This window comes from Berghia stephanieae, chromosome 5 (assembly GCF_034508935.2).
Source record: "Berghia stephanieae isolate SIO BIC M18660-M18661 chromosome 5, UCSD_Bste_1.3, whole genome shotgun sequence".
NCBI classification, from domain to species: Eukaryota; Metazoa; Mollusca; class Gastropoda; order Nudibranchia; family Aeolidiidae; genus Berghia; species Berghia stephanieae.
In genome coordinates this window covers 1,303,512-1,316,339 of record NC_088364.1, presented here as the reverse complement: position 1 = coordinate 1,316,339, position 12,828 = coordinate 1,303,512, and the positions used below count along the sequence as shown (strand labels likewise).

At 36.2% G+C, this 12,828-nt stretch overlaps 3 protein-coding genes across 3 annotated transcripts in view; 2 read left to right on the top strand and 1 right to left on the bottom strand.

The window, feature by feature from the left end:
- Nucleotides 1–12,828, bottom strand: part of LOC144972225 (uncharacterized) — a 101,891-nt gene that overhangs the window by 81,876 nt on the left and 7,187 nt on the right. The gene's annotated exons all lie outside the window — the stretch shown is intronic.
- On the top strand, nucleotides 3,097–3,498 carry LOC144973830 (uncharacterized). Its single transcript, XM_078916723.1, has one exon. It carries the CDS (start codon nucleotides 3,097–3,099, stop codon nucleotides 3,496–3,498), a length of 402 nt encoding a protein of 133 aa, XP_078772849.1.
- The window catches only part of LOC144972224 (E3 ubiquitin-protein ligase TRAF7-like), a gene marked incomplete in the record, with an annotated part of 126,560 nt that continues 119,794 nt past the window's right edge, over nucleotides 6,063–12,828 (top strand). Inside the window, 5 exon segments of the mRNA XM_078913258.1 lie at nucleotides 6,063–6,177; nucleotides 9,221–9,368; nucleotides 10,377–10,471; nucleotides 11,636–11,746; nucleotides 12,310–12,402. Of these exon segments, the coding sequence (XP_078769384.1) occupies nucleotides 9,272–9,368; nucleotides 10,377–10,471; nucleotides 11,636–11,746; nucleotides 12,310–12,402 (396 nt within the window).

The following is a 12,828-nucleotide window of genomic DNA, read 5'->3' as shown; positions in this document are numbered from 1 at the left end:
AGCTTCGCAAGTCAATGAACATAGTGTCGGGAACGCTGGCAACCAAGCCTAGAGAATGGGGCCCGATAGTGGCAGCAAGCCAGCCACCCGGCGTGAGACGATTACAAACAACTACTAAGATCAAAGAGAGAGGGAATGGGGATACCCCTCTCAAGCGTCTAATGGACGGTGCCCCCGTTTCGAGCCGAAATAAGTCCCGGCAACCCTTTGCGTAGTTTCCCTGACTTCGGACAGAGCTGCACATACCATATTATGGAAGTCGGTTTGGACGAATTCAATCCCTCGATTGGTTGGGAACATCGATTCCTCGAAACTGGGGGAGAAGTTGCCAGGCTTTTCCACCAGCAAGAGGAGATATTGGGTGGCAGCCAATCATCTTCGGTCGAGAACCTACACACTCACGACATCAGTGGGGACTTGCCACCTGTCCAACTTGTACCCGTTGTGGTCCAGAGCCCGAAATCGCAGAGCATCAAGTTGAACGGCGGGTTGTGCTGAAGCTTCCAGGCGGTGCCGAGTGCGGGCGTACGGAGTCTGGATTGATCGCTGTGTGCGTGCGTTGTAGTAGTAGTAGTAGTAGTAGTAGTAGTAGTAGTAGTAGTAGTAGTAGTAGTAGTAGTAGTAGTAGTAGTAGAAGTAGGTAGTAGTAGAAGTAGGTAGTAGTAGTAGTAGTAGTAGTAGTAGTAGTAGTAGTAGTAGTAGTAGTAGTAGTAGCAGCAGCAGTAGTAGTAGTGGTAGTAGTAGTAGGTAGTAGTCGTAGTAGTAGTAGTAGTAGTAGTAGTAGCAGCAACAGCAGCAGCAGTAGTAGTAGTAGTAGTAGTAGTAGTAGTAGTAGTAGTAGTAGCAGCAGCAGCAGCAGTAGTAGTAGTAGTAGTAGTAGTAGTAGTAGTAGTAGTAGTAGCAGCAGTAGTAGTAGTAGTAGTAGTAGTAGTAGTAGTAGTAGTAGTAGTAGCAGCAGCAGCAGCAGTAGTAGTAGTAGTAGTAGTAGTAGTAGTAGTAGTAGTAGTAGTAGTAGAAGTAGTAGTAGTAGTTGTTGTTGTTGTTGTTGTTGTTGTTGTTGTTGTCGTAGTAGTAGAAGTAATAGTGGTAGTAGTAGAGAGAGAGAGAGAGAGATTGTGATTTAGGTAGAGGGGTTGTTTCCTTAGAAATTCGGCTTTAACAGGACTCGGTTATAACAGGGATTTTAGGCCGGCCCTATTATCTTTGTTGTTATACTGAGATTCCACTGTTCCTATAAATTTCATATAATAATAATAATAAATAATGGTATAGATGTATAGTGCGCCAAACATCCCTGCATCAGGAGGGCTCTGGGCACGTAACATAGATTAACTTAATCATTAAGCCCTAACACAGTACACGAACAACGCTAATTATACACACATAATCAAAAGAAAACCTGTCGGAATAAGAATGTCTTTAATCGACGCTTGAATTCCTTTTTTCCTATCAGCAGTTATTGAATAGTTGGATCTATTATTATTATTATTATTATTATTATTATTATTATTATTATTATTATTATTATTATTATTATTATTATTAGTTCTAAACAGAAGAACTAAAACAAATAAGAGAGAAGAATGGGCGAACAGTTGGGCAATGAGCACCACCGGTAGATGTATGTTTACCCACATGATCACTCCTGTAAAGACTGATAGCCTTAAGAAAGCTCGGAAGACACCAGCAAACCACCATCTTTCAACTAAGAATACAGCGCATATCGCACAGCAGCCATTTAATTAAAATCAAAATTACAAAAGACAACATCCCCTTCCTGCCCCCTATGTCAACACCCCAATGAAACAGTAACACGCCACTTGCTTGAATGTCAACCTCTTGAAGACCTGAGATGCACATTCCCTTTCACCAAATCCAAGCATCATAAAACACTGTAAAATCACCTGGAACAACTACAAAAGACATCTAACTTCTACTTCTACGTCATGGCACAAGACCGAAGGGCTAGAGCTCGGGTGGTCGCTGATTCGAATAAGTAAGAAAGTCAGTCAGTCAGTCAGTAAGTATGTAAGTCAGTCAGTCAGTCAGTCAGTCAGTAAGTAAGTAAGTAAAGAGAAGAACTTTGCGATAGGCTTGAGTTATTGGATTTAAAGAATCCGGGTCAATAAATCAGAGAAAAGAAGTCCCAGGAACGATCTGTGGTTTCAGATTAAGATTTACCCCCGCTCCCCTTCCTCCTCCTCCCCCTCCTCCTCTCTCTCTCTCCGGACACGAACATGAGATTTGGATAAGAAGTCAAGAAGGATTTATTTTAAAATTTACAATAGAAGGCATAATGTTGTTTCTTCTTGTTTTTTTCTTTTATCTTTCTTTCTTTCTTATTTTTCTTTTTTTAAAAATAATAATTATAATATTTTATAATAATTATTAATTATTATTATTATTATTATTATTATTATTATTATTATTATTATTATTATTATTATTATTATTATTATTATTATTATCATTATTATTATTATTAATAATAATAAACAGTTTTCAAACAGTTAAAGAAACGAAGAATACAGTAGAGAATAACCATTTACAAAAAGATATTCCTTAAGAAAACCTCCCAAATGTTTTTTCCAAGTATTTTTCAAAGTGAAAATTATAAGAAACTAATTAGATCTTCATTTGGCTGTTCAAAACGGTGAAGAAAATTCGGACAATGTTAGAGTTAGACCCCCAATATGTCCAAGGCAGTGAATGTAAATGGTAAAGTTTCTAACGATGTCTATATAGAATATGGCGTCCCGCAAGGTTCGGTTTTAGGTTCTATCCTTTATACCCTATATATTATACCATTAGGCAGTGCATTGCACTCCCATTCAGTTAGCTACCACATTTATGCTGACGACACGCAGCTATATTAAAAATCTGCCTCTCCTCATGATCTCTCCTCTCTTGTCTGTGATTTAGAGAAGTGTTGTGACTCCATCCAAAGTTGGATGCTACAAAATAAGTTGTTATTAAATGAAGACAAAACAGAAATTGTTTTGATAGGAACTCAGCAAAATTAAAGTCTTTCCACTTTTCAAATCCTACCCTAACTATAACTGATTGTGATATTTCTATATCTGAAAGGCTAAAAATATGGGTGACATTCTGGATAGTTCTTTGTCGATGGATCAGCATATAAACAATAATGTGAAAATCATGTACTTTGAGCTCCGTAGAATATCACAGATGAGGTCGTTTTTACCTTTCAGCACCTCGAAGTTGAAGATAATTGTCTCTGCATTGGTCTTGTCACGTCTTGACTACTGCAATTCACTGCTCGCTGGTCTCCCTAATAACAAAATATACAAGCTCCAGAGAGTACAGAATTGTGCGGCTAGATTAGTCCTGGGAAAATCTCATTACGATGATACAAAGGACATGATTCGAATCCCCCAATGGCTGCCAGTCCGGGCTAAAATCGAATACAAAATAGCCCTTTTCTGTTTTGGTGTATTTGAGTCCTCTGTCCCTCTCTACATTCAACACTTACTCTAACCATACGTACCTCTGAGAAATCTTAGATCCCACGATTTAAAATTGTTGCCATCTCCTAAAACTTAACTTAAATATTTTGGCGCTAGGTCTCTTATAAAATTCGGACCCACGATTTGGAATGATCTCCCTCAGTCTGTGAGAATTTCGAGCTCAATAGACATTTAAAAAAACAACAAAAAAACCCTGAAAACATATCTTTTCAGAAAATATTTATTTAATTGGATTTTAAATGTATTGTATGTGACTTTTGTAGTGGTGGTGTTTTTTATTCACGATGCTCATAATTGTTTTGAAATTTTGGTTGATTTGGACTTGCAATATTATAGTAACCTGGGTAAACAGTCTACTCTTTTTTAAAAAGCGCGTTGAGGTTTCGACGAAAGCACTATAGGAATAATAATAATAATAATAATAAAAATAATAATAATATATAATTAATAATAATAATAGTAATAATAATAATAATAAATAATAATAATAATAATAATAATAATATAATAATATATATAATAATATAATAATAATAATAAATAATAAATTAATAGTAATAATAATAATAATAATAATAATAATAATAATAATAAAAAATAATAATAATAATAATAATAATAATAATAATAATAATAATATAATAATAATATAATAATAATAATAATAATAATAATAATAATAATAATAATAATAATAATATAATAATAATAATAATAATAATAATAATAATAATAATAATAATAATAATAATAATAATAATAATAATAATAATAATAATAATAATAATAATAATAATAATAATAATAATAATAATAATATAATAATAATATAATAATAATAATAATAATATATAATAATATAAGAAAAAAAAGATAGAAGAAGAAGAAGAAAAGAAGAAGAAGAAGAAGAAGAAGAAGAAGAAGAAGAAGAAGAAGAAGAAGAAGAAGAAGAAGAAGAAGAAAGAAGAAAGAGAAGAAGAAGAAGAAGAAGAGAAAGAAGAAGAGAGAAGAAGAAGAGGAGAGAAAAGAGGAGAGAAGAGACAGAAGGGGGGGGGGTGGGGGGGGGCATCCTTATCTGATCTGATGATTAGAAATAGAAAGCGACCTGTTCAATGAAGAAAGTCAAAAGAATTCTTATTTCCTATAACTCACTATGAAGAGCGGCTATGTGGTCTAGTAGTTTGACACTCGCTTTCGGATCGGAAAGTCCTGGATTCGAGCCTCGTTCGGCGCATAGTTGAGTCCTTGGAAAAGATTCTTAACTCACATTCACTCACCATACTCAGGTGTAAAATGAGTACCTGGCCGTTAGCAGCGGTGTATATGTCGGAAATATTGTAACATCGCCTAACAGATGTCTCGTTCTACATGTTACGAGTTGTTGGATAGAGAAGTTCTTACACTCTGTTCACCTAGCTAGGGACCCTTTGTAAAGCTCTTTGAGCACGTTTAGTGGATATTGCGCTATATTAAAGCTCAAGAAAAAAATGGAAGTGTTGGCTGGTCCATATTGATGTTTATAAAAATACAAACAGTAAGGATTGATCGTTCGATCAATTTAATTATCAAGTTAATTTATTATCGGAAAAGGCACGGACTTGACTTGCAAGTTGCAAGGGAACAACAAGAAGAACAATGTTTCCATAAGCCATTCATTGAGTTCTTGTTCACGCTGTCATACGCACCAATCAAAATAATGAATCAATGAGAAACGAAACGATGAATCAATCGTATATCGGTCTAAGGGAGATAACCACTAGAATAAACAAAATGAGCAAAGTAAAGTAGGAGTTATCTCATTAACATTATCGCGTTCAACAGGAAGAAGAAAAAGAGGATGAGTTCGAAAAGGGAGTTGAGGAGGAGAGGAAGAAAAGGAGGCATCTTTATCCGATGATTAGAGAGCGACATGCTCAATGAAGAAAGTCATAGGTCAAATGAATTCTGAAAATTCACTACGGATTCCGTGAATAAAAAGGATTAAAATAATAATATAAATAAAAATATGAACCCCTTCCCACCCAAAAAAAACAAACCCAAGAACAATCAACCTCCCTCACAAAAAAAATCCCAAAACAACAACAAAACAAACATAATAAAACCCAAATTTTAAAAAGAAAAAAAAGGATTCCTTGTGAGCAAGATAGGCACTCTTCGATGAGATTAGTAGAGAAAATAGGCTATCTAGTTATTTGCACGACGGTTCACTTCAATATTAATACTGGTAGAACTACAATGCGTTAACCGACGAAGGCTTGAATGAAAAGTGAAAAGCCTTGAACTTAGTGACAAGTGACAAGAGAGTGTTTTTGGTTTGTTATCAATTTTCCCCCCTCTTCTTTTTCTTTCCTTTTTATGTTTTGTGGTCAATTCAAATTCGTATAAATGAAGGTTGGCTAATCTAATTGTTCTTGATTTGAAATCCATCACAAATATTTCATAATAATAACTTGTTAAAACTTAATAAAAGTTGATAGTAAAAAAAAGTGCCATTACTGTCATTACTCATTGTCTAAAAATACAAATGAAGTTGGAAATGTTTTATCTCGCCCCCTTTTCGTTATTTACAACATCGCAAAGGAATAAGTTTTCAGAGGTCTTATAGTTTCACATTCAAATGTGACTCGGAAATGTTCAAGACTGCTTTGTAAAATGTCCTTAAACTTAAAATAGACTTCAGCAAATCAAGGTTTTCATGAAACTTTTTAGGGAACCGATATTATAAATATCGCTGTGATTATTCTCAGACATGTCTGAGAATAAGAAAATTGATTATTGGCAGACACTGTCTGTCATTAACGATGGATGGTTATACACAGACACTTTTTTGAACGTAGTGTTTTTATGCACCTCCGCTGACGGTGTATCTTAACGGATCATTTTTATACACCTCCGTCACGCATGCGCATCCCACCCAATTTCATCAGCGATATTGTGTTTCTGTATTTGGACATGGTGAAAGTTATATTCTGAGATCTGTAGGAAGTTTTTGTTAATAAACTTATATAATAACAATAATAATTTTAAAAATCGAAAATTAAAACCAGAAAATAGAAGTTGCATTGAAGGTAAAATAATGTTTTAGAAAGACTTTATTAAATGTTATGAACAGTCAGGTGGCTCCGTAGCGCAGTGGACAAGCTGTTGGACTCTAACCTTGAAAGTACCGGGTTCGATTCCCATTGTAGACATATTTTTCATTTTTAAATTTACTTTATTTTTGTTTGCTTTTTTTTCTCTCTTTTTTTTTTTTTCAAAAACTTTTTATCATGTTTTTAAAAAACTTTGATTTTAATTTTCTAAAATTATTTATTTATTTGAGATCAGTATTTGTGTGCCATTTTTCTTTTTTACTTTTAATTTTTTAAATTATTATTATTCTTTAATTTCTTGTCATTGCATAAACGTACATCAGTAATCACTAAGCAGCGTGCTAAACTAGGTAGATCTACAATCTAAAATTAAAACTATTTAAACCTCAACATGGACGTATGCAGCAACATTTTCATTAATCTACCATCACCGCCAACGGAGGTGTATAAAAACGGTGCGTTTTTGTACACCTCCAACGGAGGTGCATAAAAACGCCACCTTTTTTGAAACTCTGCTCTTTTAAACATTTCCCTATTCCAGAAAATGGAAAGTTTTGAAATGCATATAGAAATAGAAATGAGTAAAGTTAATAAAATATCAATTTTAAAAAACCCATAAAATTAACTAACAATAAATCAGTCGATGGATAGTAGGTTACTATATATACACAATATGCGTTGACATTCATGTGGGTGTCATGGCCGAAGCCGAATGGTTAAGTCGTCTGCCTTAGACGTCGTGACGAAATCGACGCTGTGTATTCGAATCCTGGTTCCGCCATATTTTTTTTCCGTCCTCTTTCTGCAGACCATTGCAAATGATAAATGTCCCATCCACACCCCCCCCCCCCCCCCTCTTTTTTTTTTTTTAAAAGAATATTTTTCTCTCTCTGTTTTGGTTCCTTTCTAGCAAATTGTCATATTCGTCCCCACTCCGATCTCAAAAAGGATATGATAAAATGAATATATGATTAAAAAGCAAACTAACAAAAATAGTCAGAGAGCGGCCAAATCCATAGACAAAAAATACCCCAAAGAACAATAAAAAAAATTTTTTATGATGAAAACAGTTTTAAGAAAATCATGCTCAGGAACGGAACAAGCCAAACAAAAAAGGAGAAAAGAATAGACTCGCTCAAAAAAAAAAAAAGGGAGAGATCGGATTTGAACCTATGCAGCTAAATGGAACAAAATGAAAGGTGGTCTTGAAAATAAAACATGTTGATATATCATGTTGATCCAATTATTATAGAGACTATGAATTATTCATTTGATTCTGTTTGGAATTATTTATCTAAGGGGGATGAACAGTGAACTGGATAAACTTTTTATTATTATCATTGGAGTCTTTGGACCTTGGACTTGGAGAAGATTTTCAGCTATGCCATAATGCTACATCACTGCTGTAGATCGAGTCACGATTAGCAAGTTTCCCTTGAGAGCAAGTCTTGTTGATTTGTCCAACCGGCAGTAAATTAGTAGATAGTTCTCTTGAAGTTTAGAAAGGAATAGAGGGTGTGTGGTTATCCTACCATATTAGCTTTTATATTTTTAAAGGGAAGGCCTCCCCGCACATTCCTCAAGCTAAGAAGGGAAGGCCTCCTGCACATTCCTCAAGCTAAGAAGGGAAGGCCTCCCGCACATTCCTCAAGCTAAGAAGGGAAGGCCTCCCTCACATTCCTCAAGCTAAGAAGGGAAGGCCTCCTGCACATTCCTCAAGCTAAGAAGGGAAGGCCTCCCGCACATTCCTCAAGCTAAGAAGGGAAGGCCTCCCACACATTCCTCAAGCTAAGGGACATAATCCAAGTATTCTGTAAACTCTAAAAAATATAGTCTAGTACCTTTAACCCATTGTCGGCCAGACATAATCTGACAAAATGTCTCTTGCAGACCATGCGAGGGGAGATAACTCTTCCAAATGTCATAGTACACTTCGTTAAAAAATTCATTGCAAGAATGTGAGGCATGCTAGAAACAAAATAAAAGCTGTTTTGGAAAGAAGTATTGTTTTGGACTATTGATTTATATTTTGATTTGAAAAAAAAAATTAAAGTTGAAATCCATTGTCAATGTCATCAAAATTCGCAACCTCAAAGTCTGATTCAGTGTCTGAGAATGAGCACTATCATCATCACTATCCAATAAAAAACATTGATCACGCCCGAGAATTGAGGAATTCAGACGCCATTCCAGCAAAAAAAAAAAAAAAGGACGTTACCACAACCGACTTGGTCGACAAACTTCAAAAAATCACAGCAGATAAACGAATTGAGATAAAAACGATCGGGAAATTTCTAGTTTCACTCTCACTCTTTCTTTACTTTCGTTTTCTAAATAAAAAGAAGTGGTTTTACACATGTTTTTAGTTTACGGGTTCAAAGATGCTGGGTACTGGGCGGGCGATATCGGGCGATTTGAAGTGTTGGAGATGTTTTTTGAGCGGGCAATTTGGGCCGCAATGGGTTAAAACAACTGTGCTAGAGAAGGAAATTCAAAAACCCAAGTACCTTAAGGAATCTGTGAAAGGTCTCTTTAATCCAGGACATTGTTATGTGAATAGTTCATCCCCCTCCCCCCCCCCTTTCCAATCTCTATTCAGATTCAGACGTAGCATACCTTGACTTTTACTGTTATAAGCAGATCTCTGGTGGAATTGAAATTGACTGGCGCACCAATGACAACAGGGTTGCAATGAGTACCAGCTCATCATCATTAGACGTGCCTCCCCAGACCAGGGATGTGGTGACAGGTGGCAGGCCAGGCTCTGGTGGTCTTGATTCTTACTTACGTAAGTTTTGTCCTTTTGGGGAGAAAAATAAAGTGGCTGGATGTGACTCATGTATAAGGGAACAACTCAAAGCAAACAACGTTTCTGCCCTTGGCCTTCGTCAGGAGTTTTTATTTTTTGGTGTTTTTTTGTCTCCTGACGAAATTGTGTTTGTGTTTTTTTGTCTCCTGACGAAATTGTGTTTGTGTTTTTTTGTCTCCTGACAAAATTGTGTTTGTGTTTTTTTGTCTCCTGACGAAATTGTGTCTGTGTTTTGTTGTGTGTTTTTTTTTATCTCCTGACAAAGGCCTAGGGCCAAAACGTTGTTTGTTTTGTGTTGTTCCCTTATATATGAGTCACATCCACCCACTTTATTTTTCTCCCCATTTTACTTGCTCCTTTAGGCACCTTTAGTTTTTGTCCTTTTGATTCGACTTAGGAGTTTTTGCCAGTCAAATTAAACTTGAGGAGTGGAAAAAGTAATAGAAATGAATATAACAGCTTCAAAAGAGTAAAATTCCAAACACGGAACGTTCAATACTATGTTTACTTTTTTTTCCCCTATTTGGTGATTGGCGGGTGGTTGGATGGGAGCATCACCCTTGAATCATATACCTATGATGTTCGCATAGGTGTACGATCCGATAGTGATGTCGTTTCTTCTTCTCTTTACTAGCCTATCCTGCTTCTTTGGTTTGTGATTGTATTTTTGACAGGGGATATTTTTTTTCTGTAAATCTTCTGCCTGTTTGTTCTTGGTTATTTATAATTTAGCTTATGATATCTTTAGGTTATGATTTTGATTTACATTTGTACTATTTTTGTTAGATTGCTTGTTTTTTTTTTGTTTCAGCGGTCTCTCATATAACCTCAATTGTGTTGGAAGAGACCTAAAGCAACAAACAAAAAAAAAAAAAAAAATATTTGGTGATTGGGAAAAAGTTCAGGAAAATTTCACATAACTGAAGTGGCATCTATGAGTTAGATTGGTACTGATATCCAGGGTGTCTGTGTGTTCATCTTTTCCAGCTGAGGTAGACATTGACGACGATGCATTTCATACAGAATCTCCATCCAAAGATATGAATCTACTTAAATCTCCTGACAAACAAGATGTCTCCATGGTAAGCTTCCACTTCCATTTCATCTTATACCTCTTACTAAAAGTATGGCTGAGAAACCAAAAGCCACGCGTGACACAGACATGTGAACTAGCCTGCTTTAACTTGAACTCTTTCAGTGCCATTGGCCAGTGCAGAATCTGTTCTACTGGCCAATGGCCACATGGTGAGGCCGGTCTTGAAAGGCGAAAACAATAATTTAATCCAATCCTACTTTCTACAAAAGTACTATAAATTGAACCAATGGGATCGTTTCTTTCATCAGAACATTCAATTGGCCCTAGGGGGGTATTTTAATTGAGATTTTGTGCTGAATTTGAAAATCGCTTTGCCTTGGTTTGTCATTCTTATGCTGCCTCAATCAGGTGTCAGCCATTTTGTGATGGAAATGCGAATATAGCCTCAGCGCTGAAAAAAAAAAAGGCGCTTTACAAAGGGCACCTGACCTGACCAACAGCAACACGTAACATGTTGAACGAGACATGACGTCTGTTAGCGATATTACAATTTTTTTCTACAGAGAGAATGCTGTTGATGGCCAGGTACTCATTTTACACCTAAGTACGGTGAGAGAATGCGAGTAAAGAGCCTTTTCCAAGGACTCAACTATGTGCTGAGCAAGGCTCGAACCCAGGACCTTCTCACCCGAAAGTGAGTGTCATACCACTAGACCACATATCTGCACAAAGTACTTTCCACCAGATCTAACAGACCCAGCTACCCAATCACTGCTAAGTGGACATTGGGGTCAGAGAAAAAAACCCCCAAAAAACCGTGGACTGCACCCAGGATTGAAATCAGTCCTTTTGCGTGTGAAGCGAGTGCTCTACCAACTGAGCTATCAGGACCCCCATGTAAGGATGACCCTGATACATAAGAGTGAACGATAAGAGTCAAATGATGAAATTTGGCTTAAAATGATAGATGTCTTCACTTGAGAAGAGTGAATTTGGTCTCTATGCCTGATCATTTTAGTATTGGATTCATCCAGCTTATTCTGACGGTATACCAGATTGGTGTTCTCTTGTACTGTCCATGTCTTTGGACAAACATTGGTTGTGCTAGGACTAGGATCACAGTAAGTAAAACGTGTAACAATTTGTCCAATAAATACGTCGTTTCGTCTGCATAGAATGATAAATGTTGTTTTTTAAAAATATGTTTTAGGTATCATCCCCGTCATCTTCATTGTCTGTGCCGTCAGCCTCGATGGACATGAGACGGACAGGATCGAATATTTCCTGTCGTTCCATGATGGATGATGAGGAGGTAGGTGAGGTGAGCTCAAATCCTTTAACAGCTCAGTCAAATGATCAGCTGTCATTCCAGGCGGTCGATCACAATTAGAAATAATCGTAGTCAAAACATATAACCATAATCGTCTACATGCTGGGAGAGAGTGAGAAAGATAGAGAAAGAGAGGGGGTGGGGGAGAGAGAGAGAGAGGGGGGGGAGGGGATGGATAGATTGAGAGAGAAAGAGAGAGTTTCTTTTCAACAGCAATCATGAAGGCATTAATTGAAAGAGAATTTTTACTTTCCAACCAAAGAGTGTTACTGTTTACAATGACCAAACCTCCCAATAAGAGATTCTTTTTAGATTTGACATACAATTCTCAATAAATATTTCTTGAAACAAACAAACAAAAAAACAAAAACAAAACAAAACAAACAAACAAACGGAAACAAATAAACTTGAAAAGAAACGGCAATGTTTATTGATGTTATACATTTTGTGGACAATAGTAGGTGATCACATTCATCCCTAATCTCTAACTGATTTTCTGTCACTCCCTTTTGTTTGTTTATTTGTTTGTTTGTTTGTTTGTTGTCTTTATCCAGGAGAGGATCGTGTTTGTACAGCAGCCCAATGCCAAACTGTTTTGTTTGATTTGTGATAAAGTCTACAAAGATCCGGTCATCGTGTCCTGTGGGGTGAGTCTTAGTAGTCTACACATTTCGTGGAAATAGAATCCGTAGGGTGTGGGTCTGATCTGTTCACAAATTTATTTCTTTTGGGATGAATAAAGTATTCTTCTTCTTCTTCTTCTTCTTCTTCTTCTTCTTCTTCTTCTTCTTCTTCTTCTTCTTCTTCTTCTTCTTCTTCTTCTTCTTCTTCTTCTTCTTCTTCTTCTTCTTCTTCTTCTTCTTCTTCTTCTTCTTCTTTCCTTCCTTCCTTCCTTCCTTCCTTCCTTCCTTCCTTCCTTCCTTTCCTTCCTTCCTTCCTTCCTTCCTTCCTTCCTTCCTTCCTTCCTTCCTTCCTTCCTTCCTTCCTTCCTTCCTTCCTTCCTTCATTCATTCCTTCCTTCATTCATTCCTTCCTTCCTTCATTCATTCCTTCCTTCCTTCCTTCCTTCCTTC

Excerpts from the sequence above, each read along its gene's own strand:
- LOC144973830 (XM_078916723.1), top strand. The coding sequence starts at position 3,097 with ATGGGTGACATTCTGGATAGTTCTTTGTCGATGGATCAGCATATAAAC.